This window comes from Streptopelia decaocto (genome assembly GCF_964273445.1).
Source record: "Streptopelia decaocto genome assembly, chromosome: 1".
NCBI classification, from domain to species: domain Eukaryota; kingdom Metazoa; phylum Chordata; class Aves; order Columbiformes; family Columbidae; genus Streptopelia; species Streptopelia decaocto.
Genome location: NC_138663.1, coordinates 139784399 through 139810486, shown reverse-complemented (window position 1 = coordinate 139810486; position 26088 = coordinate 139784399). Strand labels below are relative to the sequence as shown.

Below are 26088 nucleotides of genomic sequence, written 5' to 3'. Positions count from 1 at the left end.
AAAGCACATACACAGACACAACTAAAGCAAACGGGGCAGCAGAGAGGGTGTTTCAGGGTCTGGCTGACCTCTGCAATACCCATTCAGAAACAAGAGGTACACATCAGAAGAAATTTTTATGAACATTTACTTCATGCCTGTAAAAATTAATTATTGGATTCTTGGCTCACAGCTTTGACAGGAAGAATAAATATGACATTTCCGTATCAGTCTTGTTTCTGGTGGAGCCAGTGCAGACTCCATCCATTTTAAACCCAGGAAAGCAACTTGCCGTCACAGGTATGGTGTCTGGCATCCACACAGACACAGGCTTGTCTCTGACAAGAAGCTGTAACGCTTTCAGAGGTAAATTTCAAACCATATACCAACATATTGACAGTCTAAAGCAGATGTGGCAACTCATGGCTAGTCACATTATAGCTGTGGGTCATTAGAGCACAGCTGTCCTAACACTCCCTTTCTTCTAGATCCAGTCTCAATAAGCTCCCTGCCTACACACAGAGGGGTGACACAAAACAAGGCACAAGAAGTCCTGGACCCACAGAGACTTTGGGCTTTATAAACAAGCACTGTTAGCTCAGCAAAAAAGGGCTGCACTAGAGGGAAGAATCTCTCTCCACAGATACTTAGTCAAAAATTACCATGTCCCCCCAGTAAGAATCCTTAGCACTGTCTAGAACACATTTTCATTGTTTGGCAGAAGCTGATGTGGAAAGTAAAAACTGAAAGGACAGAGCCAGACGACTGACCCTAAATAACATCTAAGCAATTCAATCATGTCTTTCCCATTGCAGGCTTGGAACAGCAGGATATCGTAACTGGTACTGATCGATCTGTTTGCTACTGCGGCTGGTAAAGGTCTGGCACTGAATGAAAATTATTAATACATGACTCAGGCTGAGCAGATAATCAATTATATGAAAAACTTCTTCATCAAAGTATTAGATTAATAAATCTTATATCTCTTGAAATATATTATTTACTTCACTGTCAACACTCTGACCAAGGCTCACTAGGCTACAGGGAGAATCCACATTGAAACAGCTGTGAAGATATTACCAGAAAATGAATACTTGGTAGCTCAAAAATAGTCTTTATATTCCTTTGTTTCTCCCACTGAGCTATATTTTATGCGATGTAATATGAAAATGTCGTGCTGCTAATGCAGTTCAAGGAATGAACATTTTTTGCCTCACATGTAGATATTTTTCACTGATAGAGATTCACAGGTCTATATAAACACAAATCTTACAGCAAGGGTGCTCTTTGGCTCATACCATTATCCCTATTTAACTGATGTGATAACTGAGGCAGAAACATATTGAACTTCTTGTCCAAGGTCACACAGTGAGGTCAGGAATGGAGCTAAAGCAGACTCCAGCTCTTTCAGTTCACTGCTTTGTTTTAAAACATCTAATCTCCCTTTCAGCTCTTTGGTGTTGATGCAAAAGTACAAAAGGCTGTTAATACATTGTTACCCTTGAAACTGCAAATCTTCAGGGTAAAAAAGAATGCAGGTTAGGATCTAAAGGAAGTATATGAAAAGCCCTTTCAGCCCACTGGATGCAGAAATATTGCAGCACATCCCATCACTTTAATAATATCTCACAGCAGAAGGTACTTGAGTCACTTTTAGTGTACTGCCAATCCTAACTAAAGGCTCTTAAGACTACTATGTGTTATGCAAACAGCCAGGACATGTAGCTGATGTAAACTCCCAAAATCGCATGTTATAACCAAAATTTCCATTTGCGTATGAAGAAAGTTCAAAAGAAAGGCAAAAAATCTAAAAAAAAAAAAAAAAGAAAGTAATAGATATCATTTCTACAGCACTTTACAAATGTCTTATGAATACTATGTAATCATGTCAACAATTTCATGACAAAAAGTTACCAGCAGCTATTTCAACATAGAAGCTGCATGAAAACTGCAGCTGTAGCAAAAGCCTCCAAGTGCACCAGGGGCTAAAAATACACGAACACCAATCAAATGAAATATCAATGCCAGTAAGCTCAGGAAGTGATGGGATTCCCTGGCCACCATCCCCCTGTTCTGAGGTTTTCTGTTATAGCCTTTGCTTCCTGATCCATGTGAAAAAATATCAGTTCAATGCAGGAGAGTCTGTGGGTTTTTTTCTTACCACATTTAAGCAAAACAGCTTTCTTGATAGTGCACACTGTGCTGCATTTACCCCTACCCGTCCAAGCACTTACATGTCTTTACAATGAAGAAGAATCATAGCTTCTTTTCTGCTAAACTTCGGTTGCAGTTAGCAACTCTTATTTCTAAGTGATAGTGTGTAATGAAAGTTCAAATGGTTTGTGTTCTGCATTAATCTGATTTAATTAACTTTTTAACTCCTCTTTCTAGTTTTTTAGAGAAGTTACCTCTTTGCCAGAAGTGTATTTTTTTCCTTTCTCAATGTCAGAACTGCATCAGTAGAAACAGAGTGAAATAGCACCTGGCACAAAACCCGTAATTTAGCAGTCTGCATAATGAATTTTATAGTATATTTTGAAAAAGGGTTTAAATGATTCAGATACACCATGGAAAATCAGTCAAATTCAAAGTAATTTCAGATATGCCATTCCTGTTTGAAATGTAAATATCCAAACTGAAGTGCCCAGCTGCTCATAGGATCTCAATACAAACCTCAGACCCTCTGGCTTTGGGTGCATAGCAGAGGCTGTGGGTGCTTCCTCTCCTTGAAAAGCTACTGTCTTGTGTGGAATTCAGAGATCTTTTTTAAACAACCATTATTAACATTATAAAGAAACAGTATTTTCAAGATGGGTTATCAGAATGGCTGCTGGCTTTTTAAAAGGGTGATGTAACAATAAGTAAAGCATAATAGCCATTTGTTATAGTAAATGTGGAGAGAGCCTTCCCTTTCTAAGCCCTACACGTTAGCCACAGAGGCATTTCAGGACAGAGAGAACGAGGCGCAGAGCGACACCAAGAGCAAGTCACACGAGTAGCCTGGGACCTGGCTGGGAAGAACAGCTAAGCTAGAGGCTGCAATCGGAAGACAAGAAAAACAACCATCACGGCTGAAAGATAACAGAAATGCCTCAGATGAGGTCACCAATGACACAAAATAAATCCAGCAGCACACCAGGAGCTTAAGCTGAGTGCAATTAAAGGTGCTGACAGTTCACCAGGAGTGCAGTGACCCAGCCAGCCACTCACTAGAAAAGTGCCAGTGTACAACAAGAATGCAAGTAGCAACAAGACCTGCAGAAAAGCATTTCTCCTAGTGCATATACTATCCACCAGGGACATACGTTCCACAAGCCTGCAATCTCAGTTCCACTGAGCCCTTCAATCAGGTCACAGTAATTTTGAGAGTATGTCTAGCACAGCTCCTTAAAGACGAGTATCTTTATCTCACTGCCCGCTTTCCAGATTTGATAGTCTGTTCGTACGCTACTACAAAGAAGCTCAAAACACGGTTTTGGTTAGTAGCCTTCCCTACTACCACATGAGAGGTTTTAATAAAGTATTTATAAGCTGGTTTATAATGAAGGATATTTTTGGCAGAGAGCTTTACTGACCTGCAGTGCTAACAAAATATTACCCAGTTACAGAAAACAGAACAAAGCTCCATTTAATTTTTAGCATTGTACACTTGATATAAACTGCTAGCTTAAACTATAATCCTCAAAATAGAACACCTCTAATTCTTTCTTCAGCTCTAAACAACAGGGACTTGGACAAAACCAGATCTATTTTCAAATGACATCTCACTTTGATTTGGGAAAATTTGTATCACCTCTTTTTGGATGTCTTTTATTGAAGTTTATGCCAAATACCTCCCTGCAAAACCAGGAACAGACAGAAATTCATACACAGTTTAGATATGCGACTTTCCACAAAGTAATAATTACATTTGCTATGTATCTAAGATATAAATAACAGCACACGTGACTGGGAGAGAATTCATTATATAAGTCGAATTCCAACAGTCAGTTCAAATAGCACTTTGCTTTGAGAGTAATCACAGCGATTTCAATGGCACTACTTGCCAAATAGGATGCTATTTAACAGGAGCCAAAGTGACCAAATCGAGTACATTTTGTAGTAAACTTGGTCTTCACCTGTGTTTATAAACAGGCTGTACACACATCAGGATCTAGCATATATAAATATATGAGTTACAGAGAGATTCAGATCTCTCAATGATAATGCACTATTTACACGACAGATTTACTCTAACCACTAGAATATCAATTCCACGGTATCTTCATGGTCTGTATATAACCTTGCTAGATAATGAAATTGCTGTTATGATTTCTTCTACTCCTATTTGAGACAGATATTGTAACCACAGAGTTCAGTTCTGAGCTTCTCTGACAGTTCTGGTCGCGAATGACAAAAGACCACTAAGATACCTTAGACCAGGGGCGTCAGACTCATTTTCACTGGGGGTCACATCAGCCTAGCGGCTGCTTTCGAAGGGCTGAATGCAATTTTAGGACCGGATAAATGTAACTACTCCTACATTTATTCGGTCCTAAAATTGCATTCGGCCCTTTGAAGGCAACTGTGAGGCTGATGTGGCCCCTGGTGAAAGTGAGTTTGACACCCCTGTATTAGACCCTTCTTCCTCAAGTACAAGCTACCAATGCTATCTAATGAGACAGATAAATTTCAGGCAAAAATCACTCTTGAGAGTTACTGTACCTATGTCTTATGTGCCTGAAGAATCAATTAATTTGCAATTCTTACAGAAAACAGTAGGCAGAAATATATAATACAGCTGCCTGTCTTCCAAACATCCCATTAGCGTAACTGCTATGAATTCACTGTTCCAAACCTTACAGCCATCTGCTGCCACTAGAAGCAGGCGGGTACTCATTTTCACTTCACAAATCATACAGTTAACCGTTAAAAGGGAAACACAAACAGCACAGGTAAGTCACTAGCAAGAGATCTGGGAGGCAGGAATTTAGTTCCCTCCTTTGCTGTTTTCTCATGCTACTCAGAGAAGCCACCAGTTTATACATCTCTCGGTCAGTTCCTCAGCTAGTCAACTATTCTTTCAGTCACACACGCGTTGTATGGCTATGACAGGGCTTTTCCTGTGAGGTAGTAAGGGAAAGTAGAGAAATTCCCCTTTTACAGGTACATTTGTCTTTAACAACCTAAAGCACCTGTGATGTTTGCAAGTGTATTTTGATTTTAATGTATTAGGCATTAAACAAGTAGAAACATGAAAAGGATATAATAGGCCCAGATTAAAAAACCCCGCATCTTTGGAAGTTTTAAAGATCATAAACCTCAAACATGGAATTTGAAACAAAACTGAAACCACTACAGTGTGTACATTACTACTGATACATCATTCTGCAGTTAAAACTGAGTCAGATAAACAGGTTACACTCTGCTTACAAGATGCTAACCTAGCAGAGAAACATTTGAATGTTAGCAAATAGGAGGGGAAAAAAAGTTTGGATAATGCCTTTAATTTGTGCTTTCTGTAATGGAAACTGGATCTGAAGAAAAATATATCCTGAACAACTTGTTCTCCCCTTCAACTATTAATCTGTGTGAATTTTTTCCATGGAAACTGGTAAACCCACTCAGTCTGCAACTAAAATCTCAAAACATAACCAAAAAAACATACAGACCCTGACCTCATTGCTTCTATCTTGACATTTCGCCTCATGGCTTCTATGTGGTACAGTAGCCTTCATTCTTTAACAAAAAACTGCAAACTTTTTGAAACAGCACTTATGCTTGCCTCCAAATTGCACACAGTATCACACATATCCAATTAGTCAGCTCAAGAAATTAAAGATAAAAGCTGGAAGCATTACCATAGCAAACAGCTATGAGAACTTTTACACCCTTTTTTATATGCTTCCTTCTGAAAAAACAAAGGAACCAATTCTCCTTTTACAATTACAGAACATTTATGAATCTTCCTCAAAGACTTCTGCCTAGACAGCTTTCCTTTCACAGAAATATCACCACAGTATTTTGCCATCTAGTTTAGGTAAGATCAGAAGAGTTGCTAGAGTATTTGTAAATTGGTCCACTAAAACTAGCATCTGACCTCCACAATAAGGTAACACATTTCCAAGAAATGCAGCAGGTATGTGGCAGCCATACCACACTGTGATATTTTCATTCACACAGACAGCACATCAACTTTTTCAGCATTTGTTATCACTCAGGCAAGTACTTACAGGGTCAGAAGGACCACAGAAGTCTCTGAACACTTTTGGAGGCTCGGGTTGTATAATCTCCATTGCTATGCAAGGGCCTGAACACAACTCTGTAACCATCTCCTGGAAGAGAAAAAAGACAGAAAGAAATCTGAGCTTCTCTGGCATTATTAAGGGTTGTATTCTTCCCCAAAACTAGACCCAAACATACAGGACAGGAACAACTGAGAAATATTGATGCATTTAGGAGAGCAAAGACATGAAAAAAAGATGTCATTAGTATTTAGAACAAGAAAAAGGTTTTCAATTTTGCTACTTGATTTAGAAGGTGGAGATTGAGGTAATTTGGATATTCAGCTTCAACAGGATAATGAATAGCATGCAACAGCATCCACAATACTTTAGATTATTTTGTGGGTACATCCTCATTGATCTGGACCTGGATCTCGCATAAGTACCCCATAACTTGTCAAACTAGACAAAATGGATCATGCTTTGCTGGTTATAAGCCTGAATAAAATCACACTGTTCCACAGCAGCCAGTTCCACAGGCAGCAATGTACTTCGCAGTGTTCCCTACAGGGACCATGGTACACAGCCGCTATTTGTCTCCAAACATATAATACACCCATTTGATGGCTTCAAGTCATTAAAATGTCTCTTGGACTTTTGGTTCTCACTATCTTTTTTCTCACATACTATTACAGAAGCTGAAACACACAAGTCAACAGAACACAACTGAAAAGGGCCTGTGGCACAACCTGTTAGGGAAAGGGTCCTTGATCTGGCAACATTCTTGTGCTTTGTACTGTTACCACAATCTCAGTTACACCAAAATCATCTGTTTCCCTGGAGCCTCCTGAAGAGTAAAGAGACATCATGAGTTCTGAGTGGGTGATGAAGATGGGTCTTAGTTTTTGTAAGCTTAAATTAACTCTGGGCATTAGTGTCAATTTGGAGTTTGTTAATTAGAGGTATAGGTTTCATAAGCAGAAGAACCTATTTTGACATTCTAGCCTGACTTCCTTTTTTAAAACATGCCTTTATAATTGCATACTTGTCTAGAAATTTGGGCAGACAAGTTTTGAACATATCAGGACATCAAAAGAATCAAAACCAATGAGGAAAGGGGAAGGGAGAAAGCATTCACAGGAAATAAGGGAGGACAGGGAAAGACAAGTAAGGTATAGGAATCACACCCGCCAGCCATGGGCAGGTCAAGGATGAGCCACGACAAAGAACAAAAGCATACAGAGTGGGAAAAAAAGCAGTAGGAAAAGAAGAATTAAGTCCTTCTCTGCCTTTTATGAATTATGATGGAAACTAAACACACAAAGACTCCAAGTCAAGCAGCATTGTTCCAGAGAGCTGGTGTCTTCATAATGGATTCCACGCTGAGAGAATGTACTTAATCTCCCCACTCTGAAGTCCACACAACAGAATTTTAGCCAAGTGTCTCTATCATCAACCTGATCCTCGGAAATGCAGGTAGAAGCATTCCCGAGAGGACATGCTTCACATTCTACAAGATGAATAAATATTTTAATTCCCCAAACTGTTTTATCACCAACGGATTCTCTGTCAAGAACAGGTCAAAGGGCAACAGATTTCATTCTGTTAAGAAACAGTAAATCGCCACAAAGTCACTACTCTGTACAATTCCATTGAATTTTGTCATCTAAATAACTGTTAACAGGAAAGCGGAGGAAAACCGGGCCTTTAACTTCAGTTGAATCAACTTAATCCTTCCCTGCAAACTGTTTTTTTCTGGTTCCTCCCTATTCTATTGTTTCTGTATCAGCACTGACATCCCACCAGCAACAGCAAACAACGTCAGCAAAGCTACTGACTCCCTCACTACAACACAACGCTAAGGACTGAAGACCAACCACCACCAGCTCCAGCAGAGAGCTATGTGGTATTACGTGAGACTAGAGAGGTCTACCTTACACAGCCTCATCAAGACCAGAGTTGAATTTAAATAGATATTGTTTCTCTGGCAAGACTCACAGTCACAGCTAAATCAAATATTCTTTAGCAAATGGTTTATTCATCAAATGCATGGCCTGTGGTCAATCAAAACCATTTCCTGAAGTTGGATCAAGTTCAAGTATTTTTGATTAACAAAGTGGACCCTGAGCTGATCCAAAATAATCTCCCTCCTTTTCTATTCTGGCCACATTAAGAAATACAAAGCAAAAAAGCACAATTAATCAATAGTATGCAAAATCCAATGGAGGAGATACCAACAAAGCTAAAATTCTGGGCAATTGTTCAGCTTTCTGTTTTCATAGAGAAGCGCTTTATATACAATTTCGAGACTTTATCTGACAGATAAGGGGTAACCACAAGAAATGGGAGTACAGTTTTTGAAAAGGATTTCTGGATGCCAAATATTTTCCGTGCTGAGTTATTTTGGTGCCATAAATAAAATTCAGATCAAAACAGACGGTTCTGAGTCACAGATATAAGAGGTCATATTCTTTCTTCAATATTCTATTTTACAACATGCTTCTTCCTATTTGGCCTGCACTAGCAATATCTATTGCTGTTCCCATATGTGCTTTCTCTGGATCCCTTTACCATGATGATTAGCTTTCCCATATTTTCCTGCTTCACGGACATCCTGAGCGCAAAGAGATACTAATTTCATTTCATTTCAGCTGAGTGTACCCAGCACATATGGCTTACAGGACAGAGCCCAAGATTCCCACTTTTCTTCAAATTACATCTAAAACATATCTTCTTTATTGACTTACCCTGTTTAAATGTCACTTTCGCTTCTGAGTAATTCTTCAATTAAATTATGTAACTAAAATTTGCAATTTATTAGGGGGTCAGAGATTGTACAAAAAACTGCAGAAGATGGTAGAGAACTTCCAGTTTGGTTAAAAGCAAAGACTTTTGCAGTATCACAGGATTCTTTGGGCCCTGATACTGGTCAGATGTTACCATATTTGAATTCTGCCACATACCTACAAGTCTGCCTGTCCAATCTTTGGTCCTTGCCAAAAACGCTGTTCTCAGAGGAGAGCCTAAGAGCATTCAACAGTCTGAGAGTGAACTAACAGTACTCCTAATCTATTTAAAGATAAATCTACAAATGCTGTTTAAATAAATTAGACTACAATCATTAAGAGGGGAAAAAGAATGTAATAATCAGAGTAATATTAGTAAATGTCTAGAGTAATATTATTACAGTAACTGTGTAGACAACTTTTAGTAATTTAACAATTTAAAAAATATAGATAATTTGTATGGCACTGAAGCTAAACTCATTACTATTTGTAAAATGAACCAAAATCCTCTGACACAAGTAGATACAGAAATGCAAGCTCATCTTCTTGTATGCCTGTTGTTCTATCTGCAGCCAGGAAGTTTTATGTGATAGTACAAAAAGGCATAATAATTCACAGAGTCTTAGACATCCACTGGGATTACGGCACATCTTAAACTTCTTAAATTTTCTGAAGATCCACGAAAGTCAGATCAATAAACTTAAGAATAGCTCAAAATGCCAATAGGAAAGCATTCAAATACAGCACCTCCATTGTAAACAAAATATTAAATATATATCCTGGTCCAAGCCACTACTGTAATATCAAATCAAACAAAGCTACAGATGTGACACATTCTCATATCCCTACTGCAATAAAATAAGTCATCTGAGGAGCTTTTTTTTCTCCACTATGTTGTATTTTACAAATTCTTTGGCTGAACATTTTTTAACAAAAGACAACATAGCACGACTTTCAAATGAGTTAGTTTACTGGGTCAATACCAGATTCCTAAAAGAAATCCTATCACAATCCCAAAAATGAAAAGATGTGACTTTTTCCTTGTGTAATGATATATGATTTTTAAACAGATTCTTTTCAAACTTATGCTTACCACATATTCAGCGACAACACCTTTGTAAATCTCAAAAAATTCTTCCACATTTGCACGCTCCATGTTGAACTAAGAAAACAAATATGTTAGTTAGTCTGCCCTAAACAACAATATAAAAAATATACAGACATCCCTTCTTAACCAGCAAACATTCAGAATATTCTTTTAGGTTTCACTAAGTAAAAGGAATGGCTTTACAGCTACAATATGAAGTTTGTCAACAACTTAGCCAATGATGCCACAGCCAACACAGCATGCACCATCTTCTTCCACCTTAAATATAAGTAGACAACAAGCTGTTCTTCATTTGTGATGGGAATTTGAGTCATGGGGGGATTTCATATTGAGACTTTCACAAAAATCAAAGGGCAGGACTTACAGCACTACTCTTGGGAACAATCTCTGTGCCAACTTCCCTAAACTGCTGAGGGGGATTGGCATGTCAAAATCCTTTAAGTATCTTTAAAAACCTTCCCCTAAATTAATGCTAAACATATATTTAAAAACTTGAGGAAGGATATTAACAATCATTTCTCTAATCTTAGCAAGTACATTTTAAAAAGCCATCTTAAATTGCTCCAGAAAACAGAGCTAATGTTTTCTCCCTTGTAACTATAGGGAAACTGAGATACAGAGAGATAAAGTGTCTTGGCTCAAGGTCACCCAGCACCGAGAAACAGAACAGCTGATCAATCAAACAATAAAACACAAATATCATGAGGACACTGCTGATCCCAAAACAGTTTTCACAAGGGTTTTCTATTGCAGTAAAACACCTGTGCATTATGGTGAAGTGCACACAGCACTCCTCTAACTTCTGTTTACAGAAAAACACACACAGAAGGAAACCTACCATCTGCAATGCTGAGATCCGAAATCCTTCATTGATGATGGCATTTATAATCTTTCCAGCTAGCCCTGAAGAAACACACAAAAGACAGTATTCTATTTTAAAAAGCAGAATTTACAACTGGAAGGTATTTATGTCAATATATCACTTATTTTCAAACCAGAAAAGTGTCTGTGTAATGCTGTGAGAGGAAGCAGAGCGCAGAGCTAACATACTCCGTGTTCTGTCTAAAGTGACATCTTGATGATGTCAAACAAGTTAATTCCATGCAGCTGTTGAAAATAATTTCAATCAAAAAAAAAAGGTAATTAGTCAAGCCTTCGCTTTTCTCAAAACAACTGCAAAACACCCAGTTGCTTTAAGATCAAGATTTAGATTTTTAATTAAGTTCCACTGGCAATACTGATACTTAAACAGTAATCAATTCAGAGCACAGGCTGCCTATTTTGCTGGTTTTATATAGTGTTCACCACAGCAGGGGTCCTACTTTAAGCTAGAAACAATGCAGGATGATAATAAATATTCCTAACAAACCAGCACAAAAGTCCATGCCTTCTATGGGAAAAACACATTAGTGCAAAATAACCTCCTGCTTCTAAGGTTATAACTCACAAATACACTACTGCTGATTGTACTGCTTGCTTTATTCTCTCCAGAATGCATCCTCAAAGACTGGATGACATTGTAAAACAAAATACTAAACTTTAGAGAAGAAGAACTACTGATTTTCCACCGAATGTGTAATTTGGATTTGCCTGTGCTTACAAGATGAGGCCATCTGAAAGACTGTCAGCCAAGTACAATACTCTGTGTGAGTGAATTTTATAGCATCACCATTTTTACAGAGCATAAGTGCCTGTCCTCTAGTACAATTTGTGAGAAAATACACATTTCTGGACATTTATTCAGAGCAGAATAAATCATAGAATACACTGTAATAAATGACAACAGCAGGATTTGACTCTTGGTCATTAAATCCTTTTATTAACTAGTCTTTAAATTGTAGGATTTTTAGCACTTCATAAATTTAGTAGATGAGACTAAAACATATCTGGTGTCTAAGTTCTAGCATGCTCAAGACCTAAACTGTACACAATCCGCTAATACCTGCAGCATACGACTGGGGAGCTTCCTACTCATTAAAAGGTCAGTGGAAGCTCTGGGTAAATGAGACAGATAGTTGGAGGGCTTTCAAAAATTGTATTTACAAATAAAAACTGTAAAAAGCTGTCCCTGAAGTATATCCACTATATTTTCACATTAAGGTTTATGTAGAAAAACCTTCCACATATAAAATAGTGCATACTTCTTAAAAAAAAAATCTTAGTGGAGGCAGGCACAGTTCCTGCCATCCCACTATACCGTTACACCATGGCTCACTAGGACCGGCAAAAGTTTCTTTAAGGAACACTCCTGTGAAACCAGGAAATTATATTTCACCTTATTTTTCCAAGGTGAAAAAAAAATGATTGCAGCAGCAATTTGTCCAGGAAATGCAAGACCACATCAGAGAGAGAAACCAGACCTCTAGTTTCTTTTTGTCCACACTGCTGGAAAGGCTCAGCAGCTCAGACGCTTCCACACACAGGTTCCAGCAAGGCAGCCAGCCTACAGTGCTGACTTCGGAGATGAATGGCCAGTTTATAAAGAGATTAAGTGACCGGCTGGGGATCATTCAGGAAATAAATAAATGAATAAATAATCTGTGACAGAGCATAAACATATCCTCATTCTCAAATCTCAGTGCCAACACTCCAGTCAACAGCCACTGCTTCACAAGAAACCAACAACCACCGCCTGTAGGGACAAAGTGCGAGAAAGATGCTTTGCGTGACAGATTTCCATTTTACACTTTATCAGTCAAGAATGGGCCACTCACTTAGGCGTTCACAGCTGGCAAGAATCTAACTAAAATACTCATCAGGTATCAGGGGTACTAGGGAGATCTGCTTTTTACAGAACTTTTGTCCTCACCAGTTTCATGAGCTGTAATCAAAATCCATGTTTTGAGAAACAACAAGGGAGTCAAATATTCAGCTTTCTGGGTTGTTTCTCTACTTAATTCATTAAGATTTTTCTTCTCTCTAGAGAGAAGACAGGCTCTTTTAATGATAGAAATCAAAGTAGGAATGCATTTTGCATGAAGATCTTTAATACAGGTTTGTTTAATAATTAACTGTGATAAACCTACCAAGATTTTCCTCTACATTATATTCCTGAGTTCACTCTCACTCATCAGAGCAACAGAGCACCTTGTTGCCCATAACTGCAACACCCAAAAGGCTTAACCAAAGGAATTATTGCCACCATTGTACAGACAGATGTCTTGCCAAAAAAGAATTCAAAGTGCCTTGAGGAAGAGGCATGAGATTTCATTTATGTTTGCAAAGCAGGATGTTAGCTCCACTTCCCAGATGTGGGAATTAAGGAGAAGCAAGTTGCCAGTGGCAGTGCAGATCTATGAATTCAGTGACTTGGCCTCCCTTTTCCCAGTTCAGGCAATACACGTATTGCTTCTCCTAGGGACACTTTCCTTTCAGATGCTACCTGGACCAAAATAGAAACAAAAAGCGTAGAGGTAATCCCCAAGCAACAGAAGAGTAGAAGCTCAAGGCTCAGCTTGGGATCTGTTTCATTCTTTCAGTCAGTTGCATGACTGAATTGGGACATGTCCTCTCCTCTGTGGGCAGAGAAAGCTGAGGAAAAGAACTAATTAGATAAGGTGCCTTTTCAGCAGCTTTGAACAATTTGTTTTCAACTTTTAAATCCAGATCTGTAGTGAAAAAAAAATTAAAAAAATAACAACTTAAGGACCCTTTGAAAAAGGCCACTGCGTGTTTAAAATGTGATTACAGTAAGAACTCAAATCAAAGCTTCAGATTAAGCACCAGTTATGATGAATTTTCAGCCACAAAGCACAAAAGAATCACAAGCACTACTAAATACAACTACAGGAATTTAATACTAATCCTAGCAAATATGAGAGAGAGCAAGCATGCACACGTTTTATGTCTCCTAGGCAGCACTATGTTACTACACAGCTAATGCAAGACAAATAATCTCCGAACATATTTAAATAAGATATCATGATAAGGCACCAAGACCTCCTCAGTTTACATTGATCTTCTACAACTCGTTGCTTTACAAAACACCGTATTTGAAAATTGCACTTCATTAGGAAGCAGAAAGTAGCAGGGAAGACATCAGACTGAAAAAATGTTTCAACTGTTTGCAAAATTATGGATTGGAATAAAACAGTTCATGAAAGTTACTTTTAACCTAACGGCACTTTAATTAATGGAATGTAACAGCTGTGGTACCAGGACCTGCCAGGCCCAGCACACTATGAACCACCAGCCCTGATACTGGGGATGTTACATTCTCCTCCCTTTGCTCTTGGCCCGTTTCCCAATTCAACCATTCCACCACTAAAAGCTTATTAGGCAAGACACCAGACTGCCTTCAAAGCAAATCAAGAACTGCCTTCCTCGTCTCAGCCTCTACATGCAATTTTTTTAATATCCTTCCAATCATTAGAAATAATTTCTGTGGAACAACAACTTTTTTTTTTGAGACGAATACAGAAACTTCGTGACTGATCAGCTAATGATCCACCTAATCCGGTAATGTATTTCTAGAAGTAACCAGTACCAGATGCTTAAAGTAGCACTAAATACAAGTAGCAATTTCATGTCATGCTCATTTTTGACATTTTAAAATGCAAATTTGTTTCACAGAATAATTAAATTATCTGATTCCTCACTGCCAAGTGTTAAAGGTCCTGTCCCAAAATGCCAGAGTATCACGATCAGGTTTGACCCCAAGCAAAGTACTTTTTGAATTCCAAAAGAGGAAAAAATGGGTCTCAGAGCTGGGCCCTCCTGCAATGTATTTCAGTTGAAGTTCTCGCTAATCTTTGATTCAGAAAACGTTGCAAAACACAGTGCAGTAGGAATCTGGCAGATGTCCTTCTCAAGAAGTGCGCTTATTCCCTGAAGAACAAGGTGTATCTGTCTCTTCTCTTTTTCTACTTAGAAATAACACTACTCCAGACATTCTTACTATGCAACATAAATGCACCATTTCGAGACTGCCCGAAAGTTTGGCCATAGTGGTAATCTGTAGCTATTGATCTCCTAGCCTTGCTGTGTACTGCACAAAAAAGAATTTCCAGTTATTTTTGTATTTGTACTCTGGAGGACCAAGAAGTAAGTCACAGAAGGACAGAGGGTCTCCTGAGAGACCCACATTGGGTCAAGATAGAGGAGAAGTGGAGCTCAGAAGCCACCCAGGCTAACCATGAAGGGGGTAAGGGGAAGAAACAAGTGAATACAGACAGAAGATACAGAGGAACATGTGAGGAAATGATGAAAGAATACAGTTCATAGTGATAGAATCCAATATTTTCCATAATTTCTTGTTTCTCTTGGCATTGTATTAAAGGAGAACCTAAAGAAGTTTGAAGGGCAGCTTTACAGATGTTTATGGAGAACTCTATCAACACGTTAGCACTTGTGACAATCCTTACAAACAATATTCATTTGAAAATACTAAAAGAGTGAAGACAAAAGATATCACCACTGCTTTACTGGAGAACCGAAATAATCATTTTGCTAGCACAAGAAAAACTATGCATACAGACAGTAAATCTAGGGGACCTTGAAACAAAAACAGCCAAGCGTCTGACATGACTGAGAATACGAACTTAAGCAAAGACTTAAAGGAGGTGAGAGGTTCAAAGGCCTAATCCCAGCTGCAACTTTCTGAACAATTCTGAACAAGGCAAGATCACACTTGTGAATGACAGACAGGGCATTAAGACGAAAAATGGTGAAAAACTGTACAAAAAAAGAATTCTGGGAAAGCTTGCATAGGAACAGATGAGAAGAGTCACATTTAAAATTCAGATGCAAACACCCATACAGAAATTCAAGTCAAAGATCACAGGCAGGATACAGAAAGTATCCAGCGATTTGGCTGTACAGTTTGTGTAATTTGAGAAGTGAATTTGAGGAATAAAGAAAGATTAAAAAGAAAAGACCAATACCTCTGACACAGTTATACTGAACTCAAACTGATGGCTGTATATCTACAAAAAAACAGAAAAGCCTAGGATTGTCTTTCTTTTTTCTTGCATTAAGAGAAAGCTTAAAAAGAAATACCCAGGTTGTTTGTCTTTCCTTTCTTTCTTTTGAGACATTCACTATTTTGTATACCTTTAGCACATTCACTTTGATTTTTTTTTTTACACTTGAGAATATTACTGTCTATCACTCTGGCTAGGAGAATGTTTCTATGGCTATAATAATTTTCATTTATATTTGCTTATTTCTCGAGTGTGAAAAAAACTAAACATGATACTTTAGTTGAGTCTGTAACTCTGGATTATAGGATGGCATTCAGTATTATAATTAAAACCACTCATATGCTCACTAAATTTCTTTTCCTGGTTATCCCTACTGAACACTGTGTATGGGACTTTTCATGAACAGTTACAGTTACAGAGAGGAAGTGGTTAAAATTATGCCTTGTAGTGTGCATTAGCCCATAATTATAAACAATAATTACAATCTACTATTGGACTGTCAATTAACTTAACCCTCAAGGTTAAAACTCTCCAGAGATCCCCTGTAATCCGCTCCAGCCTTTAATAAATTTATATTCTACTTCCTGTGGAAGGTTTGCCAACCCCCTGTCCTAGATCAATAGTAAATACAGTGTAAGCTCTATCATCTATTTTCAGCTTAACAAAAGACTATTAGATACTCCTACATCCTGCATCTTGACTCTTTACAGAGCCACTACCTTGCCTTTCTCCTTATGCTCTGATTTGAAAAGGGCAGGTACAGTTAAGTTAGACTATTTAGGGCTACATTTTTTAAATTTTTTCTAAAATGTTCTCAAAAACTTCTGGTAACAAAGGTTCCATTATATCCCCAGATATCAGGCCAGTGATATACAGGACATTTCAGAAAGACAGACCCAATTTCACAATGGGAACTTGTTACAATTACACAAAAATTTACAAATGGTTTAATGAGTTATCAAGTTTTAGTAACATTTTTATAAATGTTCTATGTTCCCTCCACCTGCTGTATGGACAACATCAGTTCAATTCATATATAGTGATTTCAAATTGAGTCCAACTTTTTGAAACACCCTATACTTTGAAGTTTCCCTTAACTGTTAGATTAAATCTTCTTTCATCTGAATTAGTAAATATGCACATATTTTCCAAATCTACATGGAGAAAACTGTGTATCTTGGTTTACTCCATCTCAGGTAAAAAAAAAAAATGAAACCCTTCAAGTTTTCATCAGGTTTTAATTGACTACATCTCTTACTCTTTTTGCTCACAGTTGACTGTGTTCCTTTTGAAAAAGAGTGCCCAGAAGCTAGACATAGTGCACAAGTTGGGTTCTGACCCGCACTGAGCAGAACTAGTTACTGAAAAAAGAAAACAAAAACAACCTCAATAAACTGTGTCCAACATTGTGAACATTAATTGTACTCATGATATATCACTATTTCAAACATCTCTCTACAGACTTCTCACTGATAACCTGTCAGTTGTTCTCTTTTTGTGCACTTATTTTCCCTCCTCCGTGGTAGTGCTCTGCAGTTATTCACATTCAGTTTAATTTTCTTCACATGGCTTCATTTCGGCAGTTCACCAGGAATGTTCTGAATTCTAACCATGTCCTCCAAAACTGCAGTAGGTGCTTGGTACCATCTGCAAACACTGCAAGCATGCTCCGTCCTTCCCCCTTCGAGTCATTAACGACAACATCAACAAGAACTGGCCCAAGGATGGGTGGTGAGACTTCACTTGCAAAGCTCTTTTAATTTGATGTGCTCATGTGCAGTCTAATGTTCACGAAAACATTTAAGGCTATGCAGATGCTTATGCTGCACAGATCTAAACATACACATAAGTTCATTAAAGGAAAATTTTGGTTTCCTAACAGCAAGGGATGAAGGCACTGATATTCAAGTGAATGACACTATCTGATTCTGTTTTACCTTCCTTTATGGAAAGCACACTTAGAGAATTCAGAGATAAGAAAAGCATATTTTCCTTCAAAAAAGACATACTGGTAAACGTCCATCATATCACTATCTAAGTAGCTTAAATGAAATGACAGACTCTTGATTCATCGGTTTCCTTGGTATGAAAGAAGTTTCACTAGCCTGAAATGCTCTGGACCACTCTTAGAATTAACTTTTCTTTAACCCTTTGAGAATGAAAATCCCAAAATACAGTAAAAAACACTCATTCCTAATGTTTGGGGTTTGTCTTTGTCTTTTTATGTCAATACCATCATCCCTGCATAGAGATGATTTTCAGCAACAGGAGCGTCACTAATATAAGTCCACTGGACACAATTTGGAAACACTCTCCAGTGGTAGACGGATACTCAGAAACTTCAGCAAGGATTGGCTGTGCCATTTAATCTGTTAGGGTTTTTTTCTCTGAAGTATACCTCCTCCTATTCCTTCCAGTATCAAACTGTCAGAAAGGATTTCCAGATTCAGTTTACCTCCTCCATTACCCTAATCAATTCAAATGTAAAATATATTTTTCATACTTTGGAAAAATAAACGTCACTTCCCCACTAGCCACTGAAACCCAAAGTCAGTCTAAGTTCGGAAGCCAATGCCAAGCTGCTAAAACTTTATGTAGCAAATAATCAAGAAACAACATAGGCTTGGTTTCAAAAACAAACATCCCAAGCAAGGAATATCCATCATTACAACTACAGCAAATAATTTAAAACACAGATGGAAGCAGATGGAATACTGTTCTCCTGCAAGCTAGATTTTTTTATCCAAAAATGGTGATAAAGTGGGAAAGTAGGTTGCTTTCATTTTAATCACTTTTTCCTAGCTTCTCTGATGAGAAAAAAAACACAAGCACACAGACAAAAAACACCAGTACCATCAGATACTACCAAACACATCAACACCCTATATATAATACATTCAAGGAAAACATAAGAAACCAAGTGCATCTAAATCTTCCATAAATATGTCTTCTGCCTGGGCAAATCTGTCTGAAAAAAAAAAAAAAAACCAGCACCTGAAAGTATAGTGTTTTACTAGGTAGTTTTCACGATTGCAGCACTAAGATTGCCATATTGCATACGGGAATATCTAGAGGTCACATCTCAAATGATCCACTGTCCTTCTTATAAGCATCTGCAAAGATCTGTGTTCATCCCACTTTTTTTTTTTTTTTTTTCATTTTGAGATTCTATCTTCAAATAGTTCATCCTGTTAAGTGTATCAAGGCTATCACTGATGTCCTTTGTACTCAGCTTTGTAGATGAGAAATAAAGAAAAGTTCTGCCTATGATTAAACAAAGTCCACAGCATCTGCATTTCACCTATTGTGCATATTTATCACAGACAGAAGATATGCTTTCAGAGTACTTATAAGAAAACTGCCTGCCTCATTTTTTTCTCAAGTGTGAGCAAACAGCTTTCTGAAAACCTTGGTTTGCTTCTAGGTTTCCTGAAACTAAAAATAATGAGTTACTCAAACATATGTCTAAAAACCCAGGGTAAAAAAAATATTCCACAGTTTGTTTACAATTTAAAAAAATATTATCTAATGAATACAAATCATCTTGATAAAGAACAATTATATAGATAGGTAGTCCTGAGAATTATGGCAGATTTGCACCTCTTTTATCCTGCCCTTCTTTGCTTTTCCAGCTTATTCCTTTCCTAACCACATATATGTAACTATACTTAGCACATTTGTCCTGGTTTTGCTAAAAACATGACCAGTTTCTCTTTTAGTGAATTTTCCTCTCAGCTAAGCGCCTTCTAAGTAACTGTACTTTTCTGAATTTTTTGCCTGCATGTTTTTCTCAGACACTGTACTTGATGCTGATATCGCCAAGGTCAAGACCAATGGAATGCAGAAGAAGCCTCATGTTTAGATTTATTGCTATGACAGCAAGAATTCCATACATCCCATAATTGATAGGGGTGTGTTTGAGGAGGGGCGGACAGAACAGGTGACTAAAACTGACCAACTGAGTATTCCATCCCATAATCGTCATACCCCCTATATAAGAGAGAGATCATGAGGGTCTAGCTTCTCTTCGACCATGGCCGGCATCTAAAGAGGACCCTCTTTGTCTGCCTGCGACCTTAGGCCCAAGGCCCTGCAATCCCTGCATCCAGTTTCTGGTTTGCTGTGAAGTCCCGCCCATGAATTCCGGGTGCCTGCCCTGCAGCGGCTGGAGCCACGCCAGCTCCACACACTCAGCTCCGCTGCTGCTGGAGTGATGCCAATTCCATATTGGGCATTCAAGATTGGTTTTGTATATTTTGTATATTTTCTCTATTAGTAGCATTGGTAAAACCCTTTAAAACCTTCCAACTTGAAGTCTAAGTCTCCCTTCCTTCTTATCTTCCTTATCATCTTTCCGATCTAAAGGAGAGGGTGGAGGGAAGGTGAGGGGGTAACAGAGAGCATCTGCCACAGTTTATTGTTGCCTTGCCTTAAACCTTGACAACACTACAGAGGTCAATTGGACATTTTCACAGTGATGCTTACTTCTCTTCCAAAGAGCAACCAGGATATCTCGTGACAGGAACAGCTCTTCAGTTGTTTGCAGTCAGACATATAATTTACTAAAATGCAGGATTTTAGTCCTTCTCTCCCCACTCTCTCTTGTGAAGTATCACAGAATCACAGAATGGTTGGGGTTGGCCTGATCGCCACTATTTTCGTCATTTTTTTTCCCTGCTCGTTTTTCAAAGGAATTAAGTAAAAACCACATCAAAGAAACTTTAAACCAGTCATGAAATACCAAATTCTAATTCCTGCAGAAAACGTGACTAAACTGTTACACATAAATACATTAAAGTTAATCCCACCCAGTGATCTACAAGGTGCGATTTCTGCCAACAAAACAGTCGAGTCATAACTGTCCTCAGGGCATTAAACTGAATTTCATCCATTTACGACTTTGGCTTCTGAGTACTACTGCCAATACCTCCAGATCTAATAACATGAGGGGAATTACAAAAAGAGAATGTCTAAATGATTGCCACTGTGACCTTGTATCTGAATTATCAGAAGTTCCAAGCACAAGAAGCAAGTGGGTTACAGAAACACAGATCCACACCAAAACTATCCAATTATTAAGCAATCAAACCCTACAATCTTAATCAACACACTGAAAAGCTGTGCTTACTAGTTACCATACTGCTCGACTGAAAACTGGACTCAGGAGAAGAGAAGGAGGAGGCTAAAAGACACTGAAAGTGTGGCAGGTTCTAAAGGCATCAAACCACATCATGTCTCCCTGACACATCCCTGCTCAGAACAAGTCTGCACGGAATAGCATCAGGTTGCTCTTGCATTCTTTCAGCTCCCAAACAAGAGGAATTGGACTGTTCTTACAGACCCTCTTCAGAGTTAGAACACAATCACCTGGCCACTGCCAGCTTTCCAACCAGCCAGGGACGGGCTTCATCACTACTGGGAGGAGACGCTAGAGAATGAGGTAAAGCTGTCTAGTCCAGAGCACTGAGCTGCATCGCCTTCCACGGCCTTCCCAACTGGTTTCCTAACTCTGATCCTCCACAGAAGACGTTATGCTGACACCAGACTGATCAAGTAGCTATTACTTTACTTCTTTAAGACATGTGTATGATACACGTTCCTCGAAGGCCAGCGATACCACCCCTCCAGCATCACCAGCACCCTCGACAGCTAAATTTAAACTGCTTGTAACTCCCCGACACCCTTTATCAGGCCCTGGGGTCCCTCTGCAGCCTGGAAAACACTTTGGGCACTCTCGCCAAGAGGACTCATCACGTGTGTGCCATGTCCTGCTGCAGGTGGTTGGGCTGCGCTGCAGTGGCTGCCTGGCAACAGATGTTTCTTCGTGCCTGTCAGAAGAGGGTCAGCCAGGCCAGAGATAAAACCAACTGTGATTTTCCACTGCTTTGTCACTGGATAGGAACCTTATGAACCCCCTGCGGTAATCAAAGACAGTTCCTAAGAAAAGATCCTGTCTGAGAATTAACCAGTGTAAACTAGAGACTAGATCCAGTCTTTTGACAGCAAGGTAAACTTGCTGAAAAGCCTCTTAGCTTACAGCTGTGGTCAAAGTAAACTATCTTCCAGGATGGAAAAACAGAAGATTTTTCCTTCTAAGAATCAGTTATGCAAGAGACTCTGGAGGAAAAAGAAACACTGAGAAAAGGACTGGAAAGCAAAATTCAAATAACGAATTCAGTCAAATGTTTCTGCAGAAATAGAGACTAAAGCTCTGTATAAGCTCAAGCATTTAAATGAAACTTCACGTAATTGTACATGTGTAATGAGCAGATTATATTCATGGTAATTAGATAATCAAGTTCAAAGCTTCAGCAGCGCATAGGAAATGGCAAAAAGGTTTATTTTTAGATACTCAATACTGAAAATTTGTGGAGCACAAATCTGCAAGGCATAAGAGGCTCTGCTGCTTTGACCCACATAAATTCCTCTCCATGCCTCTGCCAAACCACCTTCTCACACTGACGGCCACACAGGATTTCCTTTTCTCTCCAGCTGCTGTGATTCCACTTACGTTCTCCCCATTAGAAACAGCAGGGTGGACAGTCACAGCTAGAAGCACTGCTGCTGGGGGTAAGCAAGCTGCTTATTTGTTAGATCACGCAGTTTCCTATGTGCAATTTTGCCAAAAGGGCAGCTCACTAGTTGCTATAGCACCTACTTCAACAGAGATAAAAGAGATGTTGCTGGCATAACCAGAATGTCTCAGGTATCACTGAACACAGTTGCTAACAGCTGTTAAAAGGGAGACAAGATGAGCGGGGCCTCCCCTCTCTGTCGCGGATCACTGAGCCCAAATAGGTCGGCCCTTTCTTCTACAAACTTTCTGCCTACAGATATACAATCCCATGGGGCCAACCTGCTTCGCTGCCATGTCTCTGCTCTCTAATCCCTAAAACTGGGCTTCTCCCTTCTCATCTGCCTATTTCAGACCAGCAGCTAGGAGAAGATTCAGGTCTTCTCCTGAGCAGATTGTTTGGTCCCCCAAAACCCCTTCAGCATTCTATTCCTGACTCCAAAACACTCTGGATGGGGAAGGAAGAATGGTGACCTTTCTGTAGAGACAGCCTGCCACTGGATACACAGCATGCTCGAAGCTTTAAAAACTTTAAATCTGTAGGAAGCAAAGGCTATGTTCCTTCAAATTTAAAAAAGGCAGTTTAATCATGAGAGTAATTTCAGAATTGAGACATACAACAACTGCTGCAAAGCTGATGCACAGCTCTACTCTGTTGTGCATGGTTCTTACAACTGTGGCGATGTGAAGTGCTTTATAAAAAGACCAAGTGCACAAAAAGAGATGCCACTCAGTGATATTTTTGTTGTTACTCACAAAAACAGGCTGAAGAAGAATACAAGAAAGACTAAATAAGACAGAAGAGGACAAGCTAAGAAAGCAAAATCCTCTCCCTTGCGACACTCCTGGCCTATTGGGCTGATGTTGGAGAGTTCCTGCAGCCCTTGTGAAGAAGGGCTCACACTGCAGACTGGAAACAGTCCAGTTGCAATATGAAGCCACACCAGTGCTCTCAGCCAAAGAGGGAGACCATGGCCCAGCCACAGCAATTCTCCATCCCTAAGCCCAACTCCCCATCAGAAGTCAGACTTCCAGAAAGTTTTACAGAGACCACCTCTGTCTCGTGATCTCTTTAAGAGATGCAGCACCTGTGTGGCTTTTGAAATATTCAGAGTAACATTGGGAAGAACAGGCAGGAACAACAGAGCTTAATCAGGTAAAAGCATGATTTCATCATTCTTGATGTTAATTTAAAAATGATAAAACACTTTGCTGACTTATGGAAGAAAATTCAATTTTCATTTCTTCATTCTATTGAGGGTAGTAACCAAAGCTGTATGGATGGAGATCGCTCAAAAAAGGTATACTTCGTCTTCCAAATTTTAGTTGCTGTTTGGCAGCTGTGGTCTGCCTTTCCATCCCTCTGTGGTGGGAGAAGAAGGACTACATATTGAATATTAAGCTCAACTTTAGTCCAGACTTTCTAGTACTCACATTGCAAAGTTGGATGTGCACTTACATTTTCTGTTTATCTATACCCATACCTCTTTCTCTGTCTCCCTCACCACCCCTATCTCTCTCAGACACTCAGGCTCCCAGAGGGGAGTGCAAACAGGGCCAGAATTCGTCCTTTGGTGAGTTGGAAAAAATTCTGAGTTCAAGAAAAAAGAAAGTAACAGACAGGGCACTATGAAATCTGCAGAAATGGAGAACATTAAAAGTAGGAAGGGACAACCTGAGCTCACTAAGAGAGAGTCTGAGCCCCCATATGTAATAGAAATTACATCTTAAGTATAAGAAAGGACTGCTCAAGCCATCCACTTTGCTATTTTCACAATCAAATTAAAGCCTTTGACAATTCTGCCGTAGAAAAGTTTGTCCTCTGCAAACATATAGCTGGGTAAGATCATAGCCCAAGTTGCTTCCCATATTTCTGTAAAAGGAACATCACACTGTCTTTGCTGCATGGCAGACTTATCAGTAGCAGATACCATGCAAGGCCTCAGAGAGGTAACAGGCATATTATCAGCAGTGAGTGTGAGACTCTTTCTTGTGAAAGCCTTTTTTTTTTTTTTTTTGTTTCAGCAAGCTCTCCAGACATCTCACTTGAGGTGTGAAAGAACTGGAAACTGCTACGGCCACTTCTGCTGTTTCCATTTCAGCTATCCTTAGAGAAGTGATTAAAACATTGGAGCATGCTCTACATCTTACTAAGAAAAATCTCAATGCTCTCACTTGGCAATATTTATTCTGCAATCAAAAATACTGTTGCAGTGCCAGAGCCAAAATATTTTACTGTACTCACTTCTCCTACACATGGTCCTGTAGCTAAGTACAGGACACAAAAGTGAGATTACTTTTGCATGGTAACAGTTGGGCATGCAACATCTCCAATACTCATATGGTGAGCTAACAGGACATTCTCCAGCACAGAAAGGTCTTTGGCTCACTTTCATAGAGTAAGCCTTTTCTACTTTCAAACCCCACATGACTCATATCAGCACAAATCTCCTTTTGTGTGTAGTTTTAACATAACGTGTTACTGCGAGTACTATGAGTGGAAGGCCCTGCAATATGGGTGTCCTGCTTTCACTCTGCCATCAGGATGCTAAATCTCTAGTACATGAGTGTGGTGGGCAGACAGGAGCAAGAGCATGGCAGTTGTCATAGTAAGATTGACCAAATCTCATATTTATTCTTATCGCTCTTATTTTTTTTTTCGACCTCTCACTTCTTATTTGGAAATTAAGACGTATCCACATGGAAAACACTTAACCCACTATTTATAGAACTGAACTGCAGAAGTACTAAAGTTGTATGAAAGACAATGTATTTGCATACTTTTACATGTACTACGAAATATATCCTATGCTCTTGCAGCCTCATTTTCTCCAAAAAGGCCACAGGAATGATCATGGATATAATGAAGCACACGTTGCTTTCACCTCCACTATCTGCATTGCTTACCTTCATTAACTGCATGAGGCTTAATAATGCAACAAGTACAGTTTGTGAATTTTGCACTGTTGACTGGTCCGCGACCTCCACTGGAGGGAAAGAACAACTCCAGCTCCTGAAAACAATTGTAATTGAATACATTTTAGTTTGATCTAACTGCATACATCTCATTTTATCACAAGTAACCACATCTGAAGTATCTGCAGTCACAGAAGATAAACGTTAATTATAGATTTTTGAGCTACCAATACTTTTTCCCTGTAATATTCTCTCAAATATCTCTCTCCTTCTCTGACATCATTGCTACAGTCATAAAAACATGAATATTTCTTGCAATGTCTTTCTTTTCACTTCCACTACACAAATCATTTTGATCCAAACCATTCAAAATGCTGCTGCCACAGCATTTGGTAGAGGTGTTCCCAGCTTTCTGAATTCTATATCTCTTTCCTCAGTATCTTTCTCAAATCCATTCCCATATACACGTATTTTATCTTCCCTCTTTCCACATCATCTTTTCTACTATATGAGCCAAAATGCAACTACCATCCATTTCTCAGTAGTATTGTTTCTACATGCAAAACTGACCTCCATCCCATCTGTTTACAACTTTTATTCC

The 26088-nt window shown here is 38.9% G+C and overlaps 1 protein-coding gene across 1 annotated transcript in view; it reads right to left on the bottom strand.

The window, feature by feature from the left end:
* Window positions 1-26088, bottom strand: part of NME7 (NME/NM23 family member 7) — a 96745-nt gene that overhangs the window by 33197 nt on the left and 37460 nt on the right. The window contains exons 7-10 of the mRNA XM_082075934.1: window positions 25479-25584; window positions 10915-10979; window positions 10062-10130; window positions 6192-6293 (exon numbers count right to left, since the gene is read on the bottom strand). Coding sequence (XP_081932060.1) covers window positions 6192-6293; window positions 10062-10130; window positions 10915-10979; window positions 25479-25584 — 342 coding nt within the window. The remainder of the gene's footprint in view (window positions 1-6191; window positions 6294-10061; window positions 10131-10914; window positions 10980-25478; window positions 25585-26088) is intronic.